This window comes from Lepisosteus oculatus, chromosome 10 (assembly GCF_040954835.1).
Source record: "Lepisosteus oculatus isolate fLepOcu1 chromosome 10, fLepOcu1.hap2, whole genome shotgun sequence".
NCBI lineage: Eukaryota > Metazoa > Chordata > Actinopteri > Semionotiformes > Lepisosteidae > Lepisosteus > Lepisosteus oculatus.
The window spans coordinates 28,213,272-28,237,329 of record NC_090705.1 but is presented as its reverse complement, the minus strand read 5'-3'; the positions used below and the strand labels follow the sequence as shown (position 1 = coordinate 28,237,329).

Below are 24,058 nucleotides of genomic sequence, written 5' to 3'. Positions count from 1 at the left end.
AATGATAAATTCTACTATTATACTACCCTTTGCATGTTGTAAATTGCTTTGGATTAAAGTGTCTGCCAAACGAATAAATGTAATGTAAATGTAATTCACTATTTAAACCTGAGTAGTACTCACAGGTCTACTCCTGTCAATAACAGCATTAGTATATAAAACTTTCACAAAACAGTCTCTGTAGCACATACGTTTGTAAAGCTGCATTTGTTGAGTTGATGAGGTTCCGATCGGTTATCTTCTCCAATATTAACAAGGCACTAGTTTCATGGCCCTGAAAAAAAAAAAAAGAATAACCTGAACCTAAAAGAAATTTATATTAATATTAAACACCAAATTATAAACTCTATGTCTAAAGCTTGACTAAAATGTGGTTTATAATTGTGCATAACTGGAATAAATGCTTATACTAAATTGTCCACTCTAATCAGAATCATTAATAAACCTTTTTGTCAGCTATATACACAGAATTTCTAAATGAAAATCAATCCTTTTAAGAATGTATTTAATTTCTGAGCTACCCTTTTAAGACTACGCCAGCTTTAATTCTCATTATCAGTTCTTTCAATCTCAGGATTCTTATAGAATATATTATATGAATCTCTTAGTGCAATTTCATTTCTATACATAGTTGCGAAGTCACACACCTTGCTGCAAGCCAGGTGAAGAGCTGTATTTTTGTTGGAATCCTGTAAAGTGAGGTCTGCTTTTGCACTGCTTACCAACACTTCTGTGCAAATACAAATTTCAAAGAGAGCTGTTAAGTAAGAGAAAAAATGTCAATCTGAACACCTACAAAGGTTTCTCAGTAGTTGTAGGGTTTCACTTGATGTCATCTTAAGAAAAATACAGACACAAATACCTTTTCAAATAAAGTACATACATGAAGATTTGATATGTTGCTGCTAGCAAGAGTGGGAAGATGGTTAGTTAGATCTTGTGTAGGTATTCCAACATCATACACATGTGGAAATTTTCATTTATTCACATAGATATGTTAACAAAATGTATGTTAATAAGCATTATTAAATTATTTTTACTTGAAACATATTAGTAACAATGTATAGTGATCACACATGCAATAATACATAACAAAAATTTATCATGTATACTGTTGTATATACCGGAATACTGGAAATATTAAGGTTTAAGGGCTACTGTCTGTTGATTAAGCAAAAAGTCATTTTTTGGGTCTGGATAAAAAGCAGGAATATCAGAGACTGTCCATTAAATGTGAAATCTATAATATTGAGATCCATTAATTCAATGTTACTTGTACAAAGACTTAGATGAATATTAGTGCATAGTTCCAGATTATTTATCTTAAACTACTGGTAACAGACAAGCATATTAGAAACCAACATTCCGTACACATGCATTTAAAAAGTCATTTATACCAACGGCATTGGTTTGTCCATTTTCAGCTGCCATCATCAATGGTGTTTTTCCCGAGGAATCAACTGTGTTGACTTGCGCATTGTGACTGAGCAGCAACTGCAAACATTCCACATGGTCTGTGAAGGCTGCTGCATGCAGAGGGGTTCTAGTATAGAGGACAGAAGACTGGTGTTTACAAAGAATTACAGATTTCAGCCATTCAAGTTGTGCCTTGAAAGCAGTTTTAACACCACTGTAGAGGAATTCTCAGAACGGTCACCTTCACTTTCCTATTCCCAATGCAATAGGACTTAAATCAGTCATATACCAGTGGAGTTCAGTTGATGCTGCAAGACTTTAAAATTCTAGTGTACTTTAACCAATCATTCTACACTGTCCTCACAACAATTTCAATTTAATCATAGGTCTCTTATAAAAGAAAGTATTCATATGTGAGGATTTTTTAACCTAACACTCAGCAAAATTGGATAATTTATTAATGCTGCTGTTCTTTTATCAGACAGGATGTAACAGTCTTTTTAAGAATTTTAAGAGTAAGGTCTAAAAAACATCAGGGAAAAATAATGGGAAATTCCTTTAAAGGGTCACTAACAGCAACAATGCAAATATACGATGAATATTAATCAACTTCTCCTATAATGCAGCTATACTTGCTTGGGAAGCTCTTTTACCTTGCTTTTGAGTCTGTGGCATTTACAATAGCAGCACCCAGTGTGTCTATTAACATTTCAGCAGCTCCTTCATTGTCATTTATCCTGCCAAATCAGATGACAAAAAGTCATTTTTTTCCTTTATTCAACACATTCAGAAAACTGGTGGCTGTATACTTATAGTAACTTACACTGCACAGTGCAAAGGGCTGAAAGGATTCCCTTCCATCTTCTGGAAAATTTCTTGCTCCAGTAGGAGCTCTACACAGGTGTCATGACCTGGAAAACAAGGAGACAAAAGATACCTACCCTCTAAATACAATCGCAAACTAAAAAGAGCAGAGGACAAATATTTTGTTTACTGCCCTACAGAGCAATGTACTCTGTGGCAGAACATTAAAAAAATCATTAATACATGAATGAATGCACAATTAAGATGGGGTGGGAGGAGTACTTAACTTCTTCAGCAACAAAAGGAATCAAATAAGAAATAAGACTGAATAAATGATAGGAACCCACTCTAAATATCTAAAATATTAACCCATCTGGGATATATTTACCTTACATTTACTGCTTAGTTCTTTTCAAAATGTTACTAAAATATATTATAGAATTAAGAAGAGTACAGAGAAGGACCACTGGAATACGTGTGGAGGGTATGTAATGTGCTAATACATTGCAGTAAAATGTCTTTTTAATTTGAAAGAAACAAGGATTTGAGGAAACAATGTTTTAAATGTACTTTAAAAAGTCAGACCTAAACCGTTTTGTTAAAGAGGGACAAAATGCAAATTAAGTGCTACTTAATCTTGACAACAGGAATGGCTGTACAGGAACCAACAAGCTATACTGTAAATGAGTGGAAGGAAAAAGATCCGAACAATTAGATGAAAAAGTTGGCCAAACGTGTCCTTTCACCTTTAAAATCACTCATATTCTGAACTTAAGGTACTTAAATATCTTTCAACAACCACAAACATTATGCACTTTATCCAATTCAAGGGTAGGTGTTTTGGATTTGAACAAATACACCAAATTACTGCAAATATTACTATTTGCAAATACTCCTGCAAAGACTCAGGTAATAAATATTCATTGTTTTTTTTTAATAATTCTATATCTTGCACTTCACAAATGTACATAAAAGCATTGGAATTTATAAAGTTTACATCTACTACATCAAGCAACTATAAGTAGTTTCTGTTAGCAGGAAAATGCACCTTCATCAGATGTTTATAATTGGAACATTCGGTCGGTATATAGGCAAGCTGGTGCTCTCCTTCTATATGTGGATTTGTGTGCTGTCCACCCACTGTAATGCACTCAAAGACTATTACACTCCACATCTGCTTTTGGAAAAATAAAACAGGTGTGGAGGGGTGGGGGTAATTTTTTTCTTGGGACTTGCATATTTCTCAGGTACAATTTTCATGTAATTCTCAACAGACATCTCTGATGTTTCCTGTTTTATTCCCACAGCTGATGTGACTCTGGACACTGATACACCTCACTCTTCTCTTCCCCACATATATGTGGAGGTGATTAGGGGTGTGTGTCTGAGTGTGAATGGAGAGTGGAACATCACAAAGTAGTGATGGGAGACAAGAAAGGGAGGCATTGTTGTATTCATGAAGAATACTTTTGTATCAGGTTGTTATTTCCTTTTTTTTTGTAATACAACAAAAACTGTGATCTTCAGTTTGTTTAATATATCTATTTAAGTCAATTTAATCACACCCATTGAAAGACTACAAATGAATTACTCCAGGACATTCTTCTTATTTTCAAGTGTTTTCCAGGCCTAAAATATGCATCTTAGATTTCCAGGTATTCCAGGACATGTCAGAACCCCAACAAGAGGCTCAAATGTGCATCAATCGGGGGAGTTGTCCTACCCACTTCCTTATTTTTATCTGTGTGAGGTCGTGACTATTCACACACAGTGATTCTAACTGGGTATATTGGATAGGACATTCTGGATAAAGGTCTATAGACCTGGAGCCTACCTTGAATTTACTGCATTTCTTGAAAATGTTTTGGCAAACCACTAGGTGGCACCATAGTCTAATGGTACAACAAGAAATCTGTTTTAGAGCTTTCTACATATACTAAAGAGTGAACTAATTTTGAAAACAGTTAATGAAAAAATGCTGCTCAGTCCAAATGAGCATTTTGAACATTGATAATGGAGACTACACATTAACAAAAGATATATTTTAACTTCATTATTTTTTTAGTAATGACGTACCATTGTAGCAAGCCCAGTGCAGCGGTGTGTAGCCCCGATTGTCTGTAATGACTGGAACGGTGTCCATGGATTGCACAGCCTGCAATAGCCCTCCCAGCACACCGATGTGACCACATGCAGCTGCTAAATGCACTGCTGTCCGTCCCTTGCAGTCTCGAATAAGGAAGTTGGCATTGTGCTGGAGCAGTGCCTCCACACATTCTTCATGCCCAGTTACTGCCTACATGCCAAATTAAATAGTTAAGCATACTTGCATATATTTGATCACAAGGGCCTACACATAAGAACACAGTGTGTCGAGAAAAAAAGAGAGGAGATAAAACAAGTAAATAATTGGACAGCAAAATTGTAAAGAACATAGACCAACCAGTGTACACATTTTTTTCCAGCTATCGGTAGAAAAGTCCTATGTTCTTTAGTTTACCTGTGCATGGGAGGACACAGAAAACACAACTGTAGCCATATGATAAGAGGATATTATAGCTGCCTGCACCATCCCTTAACCACTTTAAAGTGAGATCATTAAATTTTCATTTAAAGGCTGACACTAAATATCGCTTACCCCTCTGTGCAAAGCCGTTCTTCCCCACTTGTCTTTGGCATTCACATTTGCTCCCTTGTTCAGCAGTGAGTACACACAGTCAGTGTGTCCACTTAAAACAGACAGCATCAAGGGTGTCCTAGCCAGGGCAAGAAAAATTAACAGTTGTTTCTGTGAAAAAACAAAACTAACAATTTTAATTCTAATACAGCAGGGACTCAACATGTGCAAGGGTTTGGTGCAGAGAATCATTACCTATTTCCCAATTTGCATATATCCACGTCCACCCCATACCGTTACAAAATGTACAACATTACATAGTATCCAATGTTAAAATACATAAATAACCCTTACCTATATGATAATTAAAGTACTAGTGCACTGGCTTTCAGTTAATTAAAATAGCACTGATCAACTAAGACAACAGTCATCACAAATTTACAGTAATCAGCCTAAATACACAACATTAATCCTCCCTCTACGTCCAACAGACACTTGTACTTTTTCTCTCTGCCTTCCCAGCTATTTCCCTGCTCCATAACTATCATACCCCACTGTAAGGAAAAGGGCAATAAAACTGTCAGTGAGCCTATAACGTTATTTCCAGCCTGTCCCCCATGCCACTCATAAGGAACCGTTACATCTTCATTACAATTTAAAAACAAGACCATGTTGGGATGCGGACACTAGGTAGTGGGTATATGGGTGTGGACAGGGCTCACTCACTACTTAAACTTAGTCTCACAATCCTTGCCTGTTGCACGACCAGTTTGAAAGTTCCTCTTAAAGTTCAGCTCAGTTTCATCCCACTTTGCTCTTCTTCCATTCAAGACCCCCCTCAGCCAGATTGAACCGAAAACAAGCGAACTTGTGAATGTAGAATTTGCAGATGTCCAGACTCTACTGTACTGCATCAAGTGATAAGGTTTTCATTATAACACAAGAAGTATATTAGGCAACAGAACATTAAGAGCAAATAAAGATGTAAATTAGATTAATTCCTAAACTTACTGTCCGTTTCCATCTTGAATGTCTACAGCAGTCTGAAGGTCTGCATTGCCAATCAGCAGCCGCAAACACTCTGAATGTCCATTAGTGGCTAAAGGAAAGAAAATCTTACATAAGCAAACACTGTTAAGGTAAAATATTTTTATAGATATAATTAGGTTTTAAATATAGATTTAACCTAAAATTGATTAGCTCATTACACAATGAGCTAATTTGCAGCAGTATAACCAAAACAATTTAACTTGAGAATTACACGAAAGATAGTGTCTTTCATCACAACACAGCAGGATATTACTGCTACTTCATGCTCTGTTTACCACTGTAATCTAATGGACTTCTTAAAACAGAATGGCATATAACAGGAATTTTGCCAAAAAGACAAAGTACCGGCTGCGTGGATGGGCGTCCTCTTCAAGGTATAATCTTTGACAAGTATTGATGCGCCTTGATTAATTAGCACATCCACACACTCTACGTGGCCCTTGAAAGCTGCCAAGTCCAGTGGTGTCCGACCATTACTGTTTCTGACATCAAGATCAAGCAAGGACTGAACAAGCACCTCCAAGGCCTGGTGATGACCATGGTAAGCCTACAATGAAAATAAAAAAATGCTATAACTTTTAAATCTCTGAAACATCATAGATACCACATAACTTTCACTCAAAGTTGCACTTCATTAAATTCAATCAAAGCTATGATGTAAACTGGACACAGTGGTGCCTGCATTTCATTCCTGGAGGGTTCTGTTTGAACTGAGTTTGCATGAGTTTAGACAGCAATGTAGCTGGCTGCCTCAGGAATGAAATCCAAGTTTAACAGTTGATTGCTGTAGGTTATGATATTTCATGGGTGAGCGCTACTCTTCAAAAGTAACCTTCCTAACTTACATTCTAAAACAATTACAAAGGATTTAAGAAACAATATCCAACGAAACACAGAAACATTCACAGACAAGTCATACTTAGTAAACTGTAAAATGTACAAGACTATAAATCTCATCAAAACTACATGTCGAAATGAACAAAGTATTTCACTCACCGCTAAGTGTAATGGACTAATGGGTGCTCTTGCATCAGAGTCATTTAATATGTCCGCCCCAGAAGTCTCCATTAACTGGGCATAAAAACATTAAAAACAGTAGAATTGTCTTTATTTGGCCCTTTTCCATCTAACCATTAACTGTTAGACATACCATATAACAATGTCAAATTACATATATCTGCCACTAAATTAAGTTAAAAACATTTCATACTGATTAAGAAATATCAAGGCACTTCATTCAGAAATAAAAGATTCTTAAATGGTTTACCAATACCACTGATCTTACAACCAAATACCAGAAGTAACTGATTAGTAACTTAACACTGATAAATCTGTTAAATATTGAGCTTCTCAGAAGGAGACAGCCATTATTGAAATAAGTGATTTATAATAAAGTTCATTTCCAGATTTAAACATATTTCCTACATGTTAAATTACATGATATATTTTGATCTATGTTAAATGTGGAACCAGTTATGCTAACATACAACTAATTCTCTGTGCATTTCCTATTAGTGATAGATTAGTCATTCTTAACCAAGCATCATCTAAATGTAACAGCAATAAGAAACAAGATACAGTAAATCCAAACCAACTATAGTTAATTTCCAAAATAAAACTTGTAAAAATCAGTGTAATCAGGCCGCAAATTTACCAAAATATTTAATTCCATCATCTACCAACAAATCATAGTACATAACTGGAGTTTTCTAAGACTTTACTCTATACTGTATTTAGAATGCAAATACGTTTGCAACAACTAATACCAAGATCTATGAACAGTCAATACTTACCACATCTAGAGGTGTTTCGCTTGCAATCTGAAATAGAATAAAAGCTCTTCAGAAACCGTGATCTCCAGTGACCTACTGTACATAATCACACTTGGAGATTATGAAGGCTCATGTAAAAACAAATCCATATAAAAAGTGTTACTTTCTGGAATATTAAGCTTTTCTGATGTATTCTTCAGTCTCAGCTTTACATAAGGAATACTACTACAAAAATATTTGACTGAAACAACCAGGTATGACAAACTCTGGGACTGTCTTCACTGGAAACATTGATTACAATACAGGACATGACTTACCAACTCAAGACATAAGCGATGGCCATAAGCAGCCGCGTAATGCACAGCATTATATCCATGCTTATCTCGAATCCCTGGATTTGCATCATTCCGGAGTAAATACTCCAGGCACCTATGGAAGATTCAATAACATCAGAATCACAGAAGCAGACCTATATAGAATGGCCCTACAGCACCCCATCATTAAAATACAGTCAACAAAAAGATTTACACTGAGAATTAAAGGTATTTTACATGTAAATCATAAAACTAAGTTTACAGAGAGAAAATTGGTGAAAAACAAATTGTTGGGAAACAAAACTAAACTTGAGTGCTTCTAAACTGAAAAACATTTGAGAACATATGACAATATAAGAGAATTAGTAAGTTTCTTCAGTTTTGTAGGGATCTGTAAACTTTACATGTTCTTAACTTACTGTAAGTACAACACAATTTCAGAACACTGACCCCCCCACAAGCCAATATGGCCAAAATCTCCCTGGTTTGAGATAAAAACGCTGATAGAGTAATACGTATTGAGAGAGTACTTGCTTTTGCTTTAATCACATTATTTTGTAATGAAGGAACATACCAATTGTTTATGAATGATTTAGTACCTTTGCTCTTTTAAACACAATTCCCAAGTGAAAATCTGTTCACTTTGATAAATATATTTTCTAGCTATAGGCTTGCAAATATCCACCCAAGAAGTCTTTCTTCTTGCCTGATCAATGGTGTTACACCCTGCTGACTGTGCACAGGCTTTCTTTGTCATTTATTAGTCCTTTTTTTAGAATATAGTTCTGTTCAAATGCAACAGACAAGACAGATAAGGAGCATCCATCCATTTTCGCACAGCTTTATCCAATTTAGGGTCATGAGGGAACTGGAGCCTGTCTCAGCAAGCAATGGCCGCAAGGCTAGAGACACCCTGGACAGGACACCAGTCCATTGCAGGGCACACAGACACACACACCAGGGTCAGTTTTCAAAAAACCAATTAACCTACTAGTAGGTTTTTGGACTGGGGTAGGAAACCAGAGCGCCCAGCAAAAACCCACATGAACACAGGAAAAATAGACAAATTCCACACAGACAGCACCCCAGGAATTTAACCCAGGGCACCAGTGCTGCTAGACAACAATGCTAACCACTGTGCCACCATGCTACCTGCATAATTATCTTTCATGTAAAAAATAAAATGAATAAGAAACAAGTAATAGGTGTATTAGATGCTGAAAAGAGAAGAAAGAAAACAAAGTTTCAGCTATGTAGCCTTCTTCGGGTGTAAGAAAGATAGGGCAGTCAGCAAAGATAATATAACATTGGGAAACAGAAGCCAGGAGAGAGGAGGAGGCAGGAGCAGGGGAGAGGCAGATTGGCCAATCAAGTGGTTTGAGGTCGAGAGAGCTGAGGAGAGGTGTGAAACCTGAAGGCTCCACGGCCGAAACATTGTGTTTTCTTTCTTCTCTTTTCAGCATGGAATAAACCTATTACTTGTTCCTTTGCAGCCTACGCATGCTGACGCAGCTACCCACCTGAACTAAAATTAATAATGCTAACCACAGATAATTACAGCAATAAGCCTAAATATTAGTATTACATACAGTAAGCTTTTTATTATTTAAAAAAACAGACACTATTAGAAATGGACATCGCAAAGGTTTTTAAGAAAAGTGGACAGTTGACATCAATAAATTCTGTTCCGTGTCAGTATTCTGCATTCAAAACTCAATGCATCAACCATTTATTCTTGTAAAACAGTGCTCATGTCAAGTACAAAAAAATAGATAACCCTCCTTTGTGTGTTAGTCCCTTATTTTTCTCATGCTGCATTACTATAATTAACAACTGCATTCTGTTGATCCTTTCTCAAAGGAAATGGCAATGCTTGCTGCCTCAGCAACTCTGGTCTTGGGATAGAATTCAAAGTGACTGGTACGTCAGCTCTGTGTCAATCAGCTTGAATTTCCAAGGCTGTGAATCACTCACTTTCCATCTGTGTCTGATGCAGCTGCATAGTGCAGTGGTGTGCAACCTCTTTCATCAAGGTCATTCACACTTGCTCCAGATCCTACAAGAGCAAACAGGCACTGGTAGTTGCAGTTGGCAGCAGCATAATGCAGAGGGGTCCTGCAGGAAGAATAAAACAATGTATTAATACGTTTTAATGATTCTTTGAGAGGAACATTTTTTAAATTGGCCTTTGCTAATCTGTTTCACATTGCTTTTCCCATAGGGTGCTATTGTGTTTTACTGAAGTTGATTGATTTATACAGAATAGAGAAGTTGATTACCTAACTCCCCAGCAGAGCACAAAGGAACAGCCAAGTATAATGATTCAACTGTGGTTTCTTATTGTTGATACACTTTGCATACGTAAATCATAACGGGGTTGTCCATCAGTTTTAACAACATTAAAACACTTTGTTGGACCATGGACTACTTGTAAAAGACCAAAAATGGAAGAAAATCAACCTGCATTATTTTAAATCTCACTAATTCAGTGTAAAAGGACATTTTAAATATGTTATAAAATGCCTAAAAGCAATGGTCTCAAATCAATATTTTGTTTTTAATTTTCTTTTTAAGGTGCAAAAAAAGGAACCAGGCAGAATTCAAGACACAAATTATTTAATACACATTTGCACCTCAGTCTTATCAAGGCATAGTCCTTGGTGTTACAAGTAAAACTGACAATAAATGGGTAGCAAGTTTTTTTTATTCTAAGGTAAAGACACTTCATTACCATTTGGTTATAATGAATAACAAATTACAGATTAAAAACCCTTTTAAATTCAAATTCTCAATAACAGCAAAAAAGAATTTTTAATAGATGTCTAATCTATAAACACTTTGCAAAGAAGCAATTTACCTTCCAAATTTGTCTTTTTTGTTGAAATCTGCTCCAGTGTTAAGCAAAAGGTTTAAACACTCCAAGTTCCTATTTTAAGAAAAAACATAGAATCAAAACAAATGCAAGGTTATCACTTAAAAATACTAAATTTGTGTTAAATTACAAAATGGTTTATAGGTAATGTGATGTGGTCTGGATGACCACAAGAACATCCTTCAACTTTGAACAGTGTGCACTACATATAGAAATTTCCTAACTTCCAAAAAGGAAACTAGGTATTGCAGTTCACTCTTAAAAGATAATATATTAAGCTACAATAATTTAACCTCCACCAAGCCAATATGCACTCATTATACTTCTGCTTAAATATAACTAACATTTTAGGGTATTTTAATTACATTAAAGCATATTTTGTACAACACAAAGCATATTTTGTACAACACAATGCCACACAATGTCTAACAAATACATGCTGTCACAAACTAACGCTATGAAATTATTCAGAGATTAATTCTGTAATTCTGCACTGTAAAGTTTTTTTGTTTTGATCATGTTATTCCTATAAACAAATTTCATAATTAAAAAAAACATAGAACTAAAATTAAAATCAAAGGGAGTTGTTTACAGTTCATCCTAGCAGATTCTATATTTGAATTAACCCCTAGCTTCATGTAAAAGTTGTGATGACAGCACAGAATGCACCATTCATAAAGAATAATCAGTAAAGTCACAGTTAGATTATGTTTTAGGGAAAGCAATCAAGACACTCATTAATGCCTGTTACTTAACTTACAGCTCAGGAAGTGATGTTTCTCCCTAACTCCACCTCTCAAAATCATCCTTACTCAGCTGAAATAAAACCTTACCCCCCAGCTGCCGCAGCATGTAAACAGGTTCTCCCAAAATTATCTGGAGTATCAATGTCAAAGCCTGCAAAAAAAATATAGGATGACACACTGAAATCAGGATTACTGTCAAAATATTCAAAATCACTATTGTATGGGTAGTGCTTTGCAGGGCTGTTAGGCATGCTCACCATCTGTGGAGCAAATGAAGAGAGATCATCTAACAGAGAGCATGAAAGTTTACAAAAAACAGGAGGCCATTCAGCCCATCAAGCCTGTTTTGGTTCAGAAGGAAAGCAAAGCAGGTTCCTTCAAAAAAGATATTCAGATAAATCAGAGTAGAGAAACTACACAACCTGTATATATGTGCAATTCCAGTCTAATCAGGACAAGTGAGAAGCCAACCCACAATGAAAGAGGTTCAAACATACAAATCCACACTCTCAAAATATATTCTAATTAGATGACAACACATAAAATTAAATTGTGTGGTTTTCGAAAATCCTCTGGGATAAGACACTTACCTGATGAAAGCAGCTTCCTGCAGCAGTCAGAAAAGCCACTAAGGGCTGCTAGATGCAGTGGAAACATTCCATGGATGCCCCTCCTACAACAAGATGGAGTGAACTAAATGACTCACATTGTCCACATTAATCACTCTACAATTCTGTGTTCTTTTTAAGATGTTCTGACATGGAGAACAGTTCAGTTATCTTCACACGGGTACTGCTATTGAATGAATAGTTCTGTCAAAACACAGGACACATGCCAGGAAGCTGCTCAAGTCACTGGAGAACTATGGAAAACTTTTTGGTATTAAGAAACTGAACATCCAGTTTAAGGTTTGCACTGTGCAACAAGACACAATATAGCAACTAAAAATATAATTCTCGAGTTATGTACAAAAAAACAACAGAACCATTATTTAGCCTATCACTCTGCACTTCACAACTGGCAACCCACTGAAGCTAAGCAGGTGTGAGCCTGGTCAGTACCTGGATGGGAGACCTCCTGGGAAAAACTAAGGTTGCTGCTGGAAGAGGTGTTAGTGAGGCCAGCAGGGGGCACTCACCCTGTGGTCCATGTGGGTCCTAATGCCCCAACATAGTGGCGGGGACACTATAATGTAAACAGGTGCCATCCTTCAGATAAGATGTAAAACAGAGGTCCAGACTCTCTGTGGTCATTAAAAATCCTAGGACGTTTCTCGAAAAGAGTAGGGGCGTAACCCTGGCGTCTTGGCTAAATTTCCCATTGGCCCTTACTAATCATGGCCTCCTAATATAATCCCCTTTTATGAATTGGCTTCATTACTCTGCTCTCCTCCCCACTGATAGCTGATGTGTGGTGAGCGTTCTGGCGCACTATGGCTGCCGTCGCATCATCCAGGTGGATGCTGCACATTGGTGGTGGTGGAGGGGATCCCCATTACTTGTAAAGCACTTTGAGTGGAGTGTCCAGAAAAGCGCTAAATAAGTGTAAGTAATTATTATTAACTTCTCCATATGTTTTTGGAATACCATTTTTTACATATAAAAGGTAAAGAACACAAAGTAACTGTTCATTATTTTTTACACAAGTTTGAAAGTTTAAAACTAATTCTATAGAAAAACATTAGGAGCACTTTTAACCAAAAATATTGAGAAAGTACTAATTTTATCACAAAAGTTTTTAAATTTGTGAGAAACCTCAGTTATAAAAAAGTCCCCACGTCCCCAAGTTTTGAAGCTGTCATGAAAATTATTTATGGATTCAAAACGGTTTATTACAGGAAAGAAATGTCTCCATGTGTGCATTGTCAGAAATATGTAAATATAACACAAAGACATCTCTTAATTGGGGTGTGTGTGAAGGGAGGAAGAAACAATGTAATATACCTAACAAATAAAATACTAATGAAATGCCACGGCATTCTAAGTTACCGATGATTGTTTAAAACAAAGCTGCAGCTTTGCTTTTGCTAAGACATGAATCATTAGGTGAATGCATTCCCTTTTGCCATCACCTCTGTCAGGATCAATACACTCCACTCACTTTGCAGTGTCAGCTCCGTTGGTGATTAAAGTGTTTATAAGCAGCTCATGGCCGTAGCGCGCTGCTATGTGCAAAGGAGTATTGCCATTCTTATCTTCACAGTCTATTTCAGCACCTGAGAGAACACACAAGTACTTTGTTGAACTAACAAGCCAATTACAAAAACAAGACTGAAATATTCTATACAGTACACAAACTTATAAAAGTTCTATCAAACTCAATGTTATTTAAAATAAAAAAGTCTGACCCAATTTGATCATTTTTATTTGCATTGGGGTCAACCCTTTCACCCCACCTACATAAAAAACAGAAGTCAAAAGAAGGTAGAAGAACAGAAATGCAACCCTCTCTGTGTGTAGCAGCTATGAGGTCATACAATTACATAGACTTAATATCAGATTCCAATATGGGAACCTGTACATTGGCAAGACTATAACCCACAATAAAATATCAGAAACTTAGTTCCTAAAATAAACTGTAAACAGGTAACAACAAGGCTATTTTATAGAAATATTGCTCAATATCAGAATCTTTGTTTTGCTCTGTGATAATATATTAATTCCACCATTTGCTTTATGAAAACTACATATTATTCTTAATATATTTTACCCAACTGGAATGGTTCTCTCACCGCTTTGAATGACCGCCTGTGACCGAGAGAATCTGCCATGAATGGCTGTCATGTGCAAAGGAGTTTTCCCATCTTTACTCTAGAACAGAAAGAAAAGTGAGATAAAAAATCCTTTTTACAGTTGCAACTGTGTGTAAAACAAGCAACATGCATGAAAACAATTTGCCATTTCATTTCAAGACCAGGGCCTCTGGCAAGTACAGTACTTATAACAAGATTCAAATGTAATCATTTCCAATGGGTCAAACAGGTTACTTATGACCTGATACTGTGGAAGTGGAAATGGCAAGTGCATATTAAGTATCTCACAACATAGAGTACAACTGTCTCTAGTTAAAACAGTTTACGTAACCATATATCATTGTACATTAGGGAAACCTCAGGTTGCACATTAAGGAAAGTAGGTCAGCCTAAACACTGGAATAAATTAACATTCTAGCACTCAGAGACACTAGCTGCAGGTAATTATGCCATCACCTTCCAAGTGAGAGAGACAGTAAGATGACAAAGTATGAGCAACACAGGAACCATTGTAGAGTTTTAAAGGTTTGTCCAGCATCTGGTCATAATCCAACTACATTGTGCAGTATATCAGTTATACTTTTGAAGGTTGCTGAATAAAGTTCACAACTTAATGTCAGTCTTTCAATTTAGTTTTTATAGGTATACACAGTTCTACTGTTACATATACTGTGGACTAAATACCTGAGGAGTTTATTGTTCTTTGTTTTGGGGTAAATGTTGTAAAACAGAGGAGCTTGCATTTATCTGGCAACTGTCAATTGAACCTTAAATAATATATTTCACCATGAAGGCTTTTAGAAAACTCAACTCCTCAATGAATCGTGCACTTTTTAATGTTTTTAAGTTTGTATTAATATTGGCTAAAATGTGCAAAAAAATAACATGCTAATATTTATGTGATCAAAAGTGTTGACTGACTCAAGTTCAATTATTTAAATATCTACTCCAAATGTTTTCTAGTAACCCACATACCCTATCTAAAGGGCTCTGCACGATCATAGGTGTTAAATAAGAGCATCAGTGTTGGTAATGGATAGGGTTTCTTAACTAGTTTTGTTGCAGAAGTCATTAAACAATAATTCAGGCTCAGATGATTACAGCATAAATCTTTCTCACCTTGATATTGACATCTGCACCATTGCCAACGAGAAGTTCTAAACACAGTGCTCCATGTCGAGATGCAGCAGTAAAGTGCAAAGGAGCAAAGCCTTTTTCATTCACTTGGTTGACATTAGCACCACAGTCAATGAGTTCATTCACAACAACGTCCTGTCCATTGTAGCAGGCCACATGAAGTGGTGTGTTTCCATATGCATTTGGTTCATTGATCTGTAGGATCACCCAAAATTATGAAAACAATACATTAAGTTAACACAGGGACAAATCATTGTAACTAAACATTCCAGTATCAGAATTAACCTGCACATATGCTTGCTCCATAGACGAAGCATTCCACTCAGAAGGCAAAAGTCTTCCATACATACCATACATAACTGAATACTTATTTTCATCTAATTGCAATAGTGCCTAAGAATGCTGGGAAAAATTATATTATTTTCTGAGAGGGCTTTAGACATCAAAGACAGTATCACACAAGCCCACATTAGCAAAATCACTTCAACCAAAACCTTCTCAAAAGATATGTTGAAAAGAACGTACTGAATATGTAGCAAGAGCTATAAAATACAACTTTTCTATTTTAGTTCAATGGGTATTCTCACATATTACCAATGACGGATGATTTCTTATTTTATTTAATGTTATTAAGTAAACAACACCTATTAGGACCTAGAACAAGAGAGGAAAGGAAATGAACTTCAAATTAAGAACTCACATCAACCCCAAGGTCCAGAAGGTATTTCACCACACTGATCATTCCACTAGAGGCTGAAGCATGAAGGGGTGTGTAGGCTTTCTTGTCTTTGCAGGTCACTTCAGCTCCATGGGACACTAGAAGCTTTACAACCTCAATATGGCCTGAAAATACAATTATTGACCATTTACCACCTCTATATTATTTGTATTTTTTATTGGATGGAAATGAAACAAAATGGGACAAAACTAAAAAATGTTTTAATTAAAATTATAAATCAACAGGTGAGCGCCAAGAAAAGTCAGTCACAGTCAATGTTTTAGTGTCAGTACATTCTGAAGTAGCAAATACTTGTTACATACATAATCTACCCAAGACATCTAAAGCTAAAAATAAAGTAAATATATAATATGAAGAAAAACAGAAAAATCATGATTACTTAAATATTCTAACCAATTGTTGTGGCAAACCTAAATTTAGGTGCACAACATTAACTTAACAAGTCACTTAATTAGTTGAGTGGCCTCTGTCTGCATACAATAACAGTGGTTCCCATTATTTCAGAATAAAAACACTCATCTCTGAGGTTCTTTGGTAAGGTAGTGAATTTCAAGCAAAGACTGAGGAGTTTTCAAATCACATGGGGGATAAAGTAATTGAAAAGCACAGATCAGAAGGGTAAATAAATATCTAAATATCTCTGTAAGCACACTCTACTGAATCATCAAGAAACTGAATGTACATTGCTCCACCCCGACACTGCCTAGATAAGGTCATCTTTCTGAACTGAACAACTGGGCAAGTTGGAATCTAGTAAGTAATGCCACTGTGAGTTGATCTCAGCTAAGATGAAACACAAAATGCCCTATGAGTTAACAATATCCCAGCCACTCCAAAAAGCTGACCTCTATGGCAGAGTTGCAAACCACCTCAGATCCAATATATAGTTTGCAGCAAAGCATTTAAGTGATATTGCAAACATGTAGTCAAAATTTGGGACATTCCTGTGTAACTGTAAAGCTTTAATTCTAGTGCAAAACCAACAGTGCACAACCCAGTCAACACTGCCCTACTGGCAAGCACGGTGATGGCAGCATTATTCTATGCGGATGCTCAGCAGGTACTGGAAAGGACTGAAAACACAGGCAGAGCAAAGTATAGGTAAATAATAGAAAACCTGTTTCAGAAAGATGAAGACTTTAAACTGAGGTGAACATTCAACTCTCAGCAGAACAATAATCCAAATCACCAAGCAGAAACCACACAGGAGCCCCTGAGAGGCCCAGTCAAACTCCTGCTTTGAATCCTGTGGAAAGACTTGAATACTGTTGTCCATAAACCATCCCCAAGCAACATGTGAATCGAAGCAAATCTGCCAAGAAAACTGGGCACAAATTGCACCAAGTCGATATGTAAAGCTGGTAGAGGCTGATAGAGTTGATATGCTGCAGTCTTATTGGGTAAATGCTGCCAAAGGTGCTTCTACCAACTACTGGGTTTATGTATCTGAATACTTATACAATCCACATATTTAACTTTTTTTTTCTTAAGTCTTTGGTGACTATGAGTGTCATTTACCTTACCCTTAGAAGTATTCAGTTTCTGCATTCGTGTTATGAATAAAACTATTCAAACCATAAAATCAGGGGCACAGGCAGAAAATCAAATATAACAGGTTAATGCACATTTGCACTTATTTAACTACCTTCCCACTGAAAATCCAGTCTAATGTATGCATATCCAGCAAAAAAACAAACCTGAAATTTGGCCAAACTGACTCCTTGAAATGAATGATTAACATACTGTGAACAATAGAAGTAATAACCATATACAGATAACTTACTCTTCGATACATAACTTAAAAATACAATCACAAGTACATCTGTCAATCCAGCTACAACTAAATGCAAATCTAAGAATAGTTTCATAGGCAGCATGAGAATACAAAAAATCTGTGTAGGTTTAAAGAGTAGAGAAAGATGTTCTGTCACTACATGGGGCTAAAATGAATTAGTATATTAAGCCATATCAGTAATGCTGAAATTTTTACCCATATAGGCCGCCCAATGAATAGCACGTCGGTCTTTCTTGTCAAAGGCATTAATATTGGCACCTCTAGACAACAGCAACTTTACCATCTGCAGATAAAAGAAAAATATAATTTGTATGACACTGCATGCATCAATGGTTTTATTAACTGTATGAAGTTTTAATTCACTGATATAATGTTCTCGCTTCCAGATGTTCAAACCTGGATACATGTCCAACGACAACTATTGTATTATGATCTCAAACATACGTCCTTAAATTGGGATTGAGGAAAACAACTCAAAATAAGGCCTTTCAAAAAAAATAAATAAAACTAGAATACATTTTAAAATGAATGGGAACACAATGCACACTATGGGACACCTAGAGTGTGTTTTTTTCTTTGAAAGCACACTCATGTAAAACTAAATTTGTTCAATAAGTAAAAAACACTCTGAAGCTTTTAAAGGCAATGCCATGGTTACCTCCACATGACCACTGAAGGCAGCATGGTGTAATGCAGTTCTCCCTGCCCGGTCAGAGACATTGACATTGCTGAGGAGAGGTACCAAGGCCTCTGCACATTTCACAGCTTTGTTTGCAGCAGCTATGTGCAAAGGTGTCTGCCAATTCTTATCACGAGCGTTGACATCAGCAGAGTGCTTCAACAACACCTGAACAGCTTCCTAGAAAGCAAAACAACAAGCATCAAAAAAGGCCCCTAACAGACTGCACCCAGACAATACCAAAACAAGGAGACAACCAGTTATGCATTCTGTTTACTATGGCCCTAAACCAGAACCTACAGAAAGTCAACACACTCTTACATTTAGTGGCTTAACAGCCTAAATTCAAGAAACATTCAATCAGAATTTATTTTTGGCTTTATTTCCACATTATAACACACAACCTTCAAGTGAAAAACAAAAGCTCACACATTCTGAAAAGTAATTACAAGTGAAAATCGAGAAAAATAAAATGTTTGTATTTTCGTACAATTTTTTTTAAATATTTTAATGTTTATCAATTTCATGCAAAATGCGAAGATGCTATTAGTGGTCAAAGGTGTGGAAAATGCAGGAGTCACACCAATAGATGCATCTAAACTGCGGTTATTTTTGGTCCTACTCCAAGTGAGCGTTGTTATGTCTCATGAATATTGTTTATTTAGGTTTAGGTTTAATTGTTTTATTTGTCAAATGTAAAGGTTCGTTATAATGTTTTCCTTTTTAAAATGACTAAGTTTTGCTAATAATTACTTTGCACTGAATTTTATTTCAATAATTTTTCATGAAGTATCTTATATTTATGTTTTTTTTCCCATTCATTTTCTAACCTTGAGAGTTTCTTGTTCCAGATCACCCAGGAAGACGAGATCGAAGCTAAGTAATTGAACCTGGTTAAGAGAGCTTGCTATTCTGTATTTCTTTTTCAACTCTGAATTCCTATGTAAAGAATCCCTCAGTTCCTGGTTTGTGAGTACATTTTAGAATAGAGAAATAGGTTCCCATTCATTTGGTGGCATCTAGGTTTAGAGAGAGATTTAACTGCAGTTTGTATTCTGGTTAGTGTAGAAGGCAGCTAATGTCTACATTTTGCCTCTGTATGCATTATTAAAGAGTTGAATACGCGGTAACAGTCTGGGGTTTTCTAGGTTGTTAGGACGCTGGGCCTCAGGGATGCCTTATTGTAAATTTGTACATAGTGTAACGTGTGTGTTGTATGTTTACGTTGTGTGTAGTGTGTATTGTCATTTTTAATAAATATTTGTTTAACCAAGTGTGCCTGAATTATTACTCTTCTCACTAAAGCTATGTCAGAGAACAAATAATTCATGTACCTCTAACTAAACCAACCTCTTGGAAATGTTCTTGCCAAACTCATTTAAAATTCAGGAGTTATGAATAGTTAATTTACTTATTAAACATAACCCCCCACTTGTAACGACATAAACATGGTACAACAGAGGCATTTTTTAGATTTAATTAGGACGTGTTAAATGAAAGGAGATGAACAGTGGCTGAAACACTGAGACAAAGATTGCCCAGCTAGCTGTACATTACCTACATGGTTCTATTTATACATGCAAACCACTGGTATACACAGCATATATTAACTTGAACATCCAATCAATTTTAAGTTAATTAAGTATATATTCTTAATGTGTGTTAAACGTAAAATGCACAAATTAAGAGCATGTAAATACAGAACTATGTGTACTTCATTATTAATAATCACCATAACTCTGATCAGATCTTCTAATCATAGAAGATAATAGTGGAAGTGACTGCTTGCAACAAGATTCCCCTCAGCTAGAACAATTTGAGAATAGAGTGCATTTATGGGTAATAAAACTGAACCTCCTTTATCACAAAGTTGCAGTGGTAAAGTAAAATAATGATTTTATTGATCGGCTTGTGGACTGAAGCTATAATAAAACAGCTGAAAAGTTGCTTACTAAACTAATCCTCCAGATATTTTATGTTGTACAGCAACATTTTCCAGCCCATGAAGCTTAAAATCTAATACATGTAATATTAGATTGATTAACCAGTCTGGTTAACCAATTTGTTTAGGAACTTCAACTTTAAGACTCTTGATAATTAAACTGTAAATTCCTTTCTTTTATCATATTTTTTCTGAAAATCAGCTTCTGTTTCTGTAAAAATGATCAGGTACAGATTCTTTATATAAGGATGGGTAGATTTTGTTGAATTACATTTTCTGACACCATTTAGAAATGGTAAATTAAAAAAAAATACTGTTTTCAATGCCTTGTGGAGTAAGTTATTTTTATATACTCATTTGATCTTCAGGCAACATGACTACTTGATACTGACAATATAAAATTTCTACATTGTAAACAATGTGGGAGCCTGCTGCATCATTGAGAGGTTTGACAATATAATCCGAAATCATTATACTGCAATACTTTATAAAACTACAGCTAGCAAATCTATAATTTCACAGGTGTGTCAAATAACAAATATATTAAAATAATGTCCGTCAAAAATGTAATACACTGACCTTATATTTATTGTTCTCCTATGTACCATACTAAATCATATTAAATAGCAGTCAAAATCATATAGTGTGCTATTTAGTACTGAATGCTATTTAGACTCCTACACTTTTCAGTGACTGCTACTTAACATCTTACAATTCAGAAGTGCATGTACTGCCTTGTCCTTTAAAAACTGTCAGCAGACCAGCAATGCTCATTTAACATAGGTATGTGTGGAAACGGTGGAGAAGTTGTGACATTTGCAATACAGCTGGCTTGAGCCACTCAGAGTTTAAAGGTTTCATATCATATTTCTAAACCCACCCTAAATTAAATGTACGCAGTTTCCTCACTTTAATCTCTCTGTTACAGAAATAGCACTCACATACCTCACTGCAAGAAGCAACAGCCCTATGAAGGGGAGTCAACCACTTGTTGTCTTTGGCATTTACTCTAGCCCCTGAAATAAAGACCCAACGTTAACAATCACAATTAAAATTAAAAATTAATCTGTTTAACATGTGTTTGATATATTTTTGTTATAATAAAAATGACCATATTCATGGCTTGCTTCATTATATATGATGTACTTCCCTGAACAGCAAATAAAAATAAAACAAATTAAATGTTATTCCATAACATGTGGTGTCACTCTGCTCAAAGTCTTTGTGAATAATTAAGACATTCTCAAACCAGGTTTGAATTTAAGATTCTGTGACATTAAATGAAAATAAAATGTGAATTAGAATATACTGTAGCCCCATGATGGACCCCACTGTTTATGGTCTTGTAAGGCAAGAAGAGGGACATAAATAGCATGGGAGTCTTCTGTAATCACATTTGCTCTTGTTCAAACTAAGCAGCATGTATCTGTTGTTACTGTCCATTGTAAACTGACTGCAAATGATCTTCCGCTTTCCAGTAAAAATGTTGTGAAAACATTGCTTTTCCAGGAAAAAAACAGTACACCACAGATGTACAGTATCAGTGCAGAAATAGAGCACTAAGACCTGGAATTACCCAAAAACCCACTGCGTGCACACAACTACCCCTTTGAAGATCTGTTCTTTTTGCTGACAGACCTTCAATTAGTTGAAGACATTCTGTTAGTCAATGCAAGGTTATAACATATAACAGCACACTAATATTAACTATGGATACTACAATTTCCAATGTAATAATAACCTTAAGTAAATGTGAAATAAAAGCATAATACATTTTGAAGGTGTAAAGTATATACAAAAATATACAGTAATATTTTTTCTCTACTTAGAACTGTTTAAAGATTTTACAGTGCCCAGTTGATCAAAATTTAAAACCTATTGTTTTGAAACAATTTGTTCTCCAGTGGTAAATGGATGCAATGATGGATTCCCAACTACTGCAATTTATTCAGATAGGCTTTAAAAACAGGCTAGACATCCCTCTTCTTATAATACACAAATCACTTGCACAATAGCCACAAAATCGTGTCTACTGTGGTGTACATAGAAAAATGTCTAAAACACACAGTTTGAACAAGGCCTATCATCTTCCAAAATAGAAGAGATCATGAATTCTGCGATGCGATTTTGTGACCTGCAAAAGGCACACAATTACCACATGGACTAAGCTGATGAGCAAATAAGAGTTATGATGAGCAAATACAGTGTGAGCAATTTTGTATTAAAAAAACATTTAGAATATGTATCCTACCTGATAAAATAAGTAGTTCAATAATTTCTGCATCTCCAAGGTAGGCTGCAGCATGCAATGGGGTCCTCTTTTCATTGTCCTGTAGGACAAACCAAAACATATTAATGCACGTCGCACACAAAGACATTTGGTGGATGAAGTCCAGACAGACCAATAACTTTCATACTTTATGAGGCTCTCTATTTGATAATACCTTCAAATGCTTTATAAGAACAACTTTCAGGTTTTTTTTTAATTAAGTTTTAATAAGAAAAAGAGACATGCAACTTACAACATTTACACTGAGATCAATGTAAGTCAGACTTACATTCAACAGCCTGCTGCAGATAAAGTAGAGAACAGTTTGTTTCTGTAATTTAGCTATTCAGTGCCCAGAGGAAATACTCTGAATGAATAATCACCTTTAAAATATTTTTGAGACAAAATGTTTTGGCCATCTCCTTGTGACAAAACAGGAGAGTCTCAAGTGGAATCTTGAGCTAACACAGATTTCATCACACCTCTTTCAATAATTAAAAAAGAAATATTCCCATTATATTTGGGAGTTCAGTAAAATCACACAGAAAATTTCTGGTTCAGATACCAGTTTCCCCCCAAAATTGGCCCCAAACATCTTAGGGTTAAAAGCAAGCACTTAAAATGCTGTACTTAGTCACACAGGATATAAAATACAAGTCATTGGCTTACTTTCTCTCTGAAACATGGGGTAAAGGACATAAAAAAACAGCTCAATTTGATTAAAGAATTGACCAGGTGATTAAATTAAAAGCTAAATGATCAGTCCCCTGCTTACACAATGGGACCCCTTGATCAGTCCTCTGCTTACACAATGGGACCCTTTTTCTTAAATACAAAAGGATCACTTTATTAAAGAGCTACACAATTAGTATGCAAGGATACACTTCAAAATATAGAAGGCAGGCAAATCTTGTGAATTGCAAAAAAATGCTTTTTGTAAAAAAATGCTAATTCCTAAGACAAGTTCCAGATCCTCAGGAATTGGACTCTAGTCAAAGAAGTAGTTATCAAGAAGCTGGAACATTTTACATGTTTGGAGTTGTTTGCTGAAATGTCAACACACTAGCTTTTTGGATCCATATAATCTGGGTTTACAGTCAAATCTAAATTTTTTTCCCCAAACATATCAAAATTTCTAGATGATAACTACCATT

The 24,058-nt window shown here is 35.6% G+C and overlaps 1 protein-coding gene across 3 annotated transcripts in view; it reads right to left on the bottom strand.

Annotated features, from left to right (window-relative positions):
* The window catches only part of ankrd28b (ankyrin repeat domain 28b), a 70,159-nt gene that overhangs the window by 5,250 nt on the left and 40,851 nt on the right, over positions 1 to 24,058 (bottom strand). For 2 of the 3 annotated variants that reach the window (XM_069195055.1, XM_069195054.1), the window contains exons 3-26: positions 22,887 to 22,965; positions 21,581 to 21,651; positions 18,673 to 18,873; positions 18,210 to 18,297; positions 16,181 to 16,323; positions 15,463 to 15,675; positions 14,323 to 14,401; positions 13,692 to 13,806; positions 12,182 to 12,264; positions 11,679 to 11,742; positions 10,831 to 10,899; positions 9,948 to 10,088; positions 7,977 to 8,088; positions 7,681 to 7,707; positions 6,884 to 6,958; positions 6,233 to 6,434; positions 5,849 to 5,936; positions 4,859 to 4,976; positions 4,297 to 4,516; positions 2,240 to 2,327; positions 2,070 to 2,153; positions 1,398 to 1,543; positions 648 to 757; positions 192 to 274 (exon numbers count right to left, since the gene is read on the bottom strand). In XM_069195055.1, coding sequence (XP_069051156.1) covers positions 192 to 274; positions 648 to 757; positions 1,398 to 1,543; positions 2,070 to 2,153; positions 2,240 to 2,327; positions 4,297 to 4,516; positions 4,859 to 4,976; positions 5,849 to 5,936; positions 6,233 to 6,434; positions 6,884 to 6,958; positions 7,681 to 7,707; positions 7,977 to 8,088; positions 9,948 to 10,088; positions 10,831 to 10,899; positions 11,679 to 11,742; positions 12,182 to 12,264; positions 13,692 to 13,806; positions 14,323 to 14,401; positions 15,463 to 15,675; positions 16,181 to 16,323; positions 18,210 to 18,297; positions 18,673 to 18,873; positions 21,581 to 21,651; positions 22,887 to 22,965 — 2,699 coding nt within the window. The remainder of the gene's footprint in view (positions 1 to 191; positions 275 to 647; positions 758 to 1,397; positions 1,544 to 2,069; positions 2,154 to 2,239; positions 2,328 to 4,296; positions 4,517 to 4,858; positions 4,977 to 5,848; positions 5,937 to 6,232; positions 6,435 to 6,883; positions 6,959 to 7,680; positions 7,708 to 7,976; positions 8,089 to 9,947; positions 10,089 to 10,830; positions 10,900 to 11,678; positions 11,743 to 12,181; positions 12,265 to 13,691; positions 13,807 to 14,322; positions 14,402 to 15,462; positions 15,676 to 16,180; positions 16,324 to 18,209; positions 18,298 to 18,672; positions 18,874 to 21,580; positions 21,652 to 22,886; positions 22,966 to 24,058) is intronic. The other variant, XM_006635755.3, reaches the window with a different exon arrangement.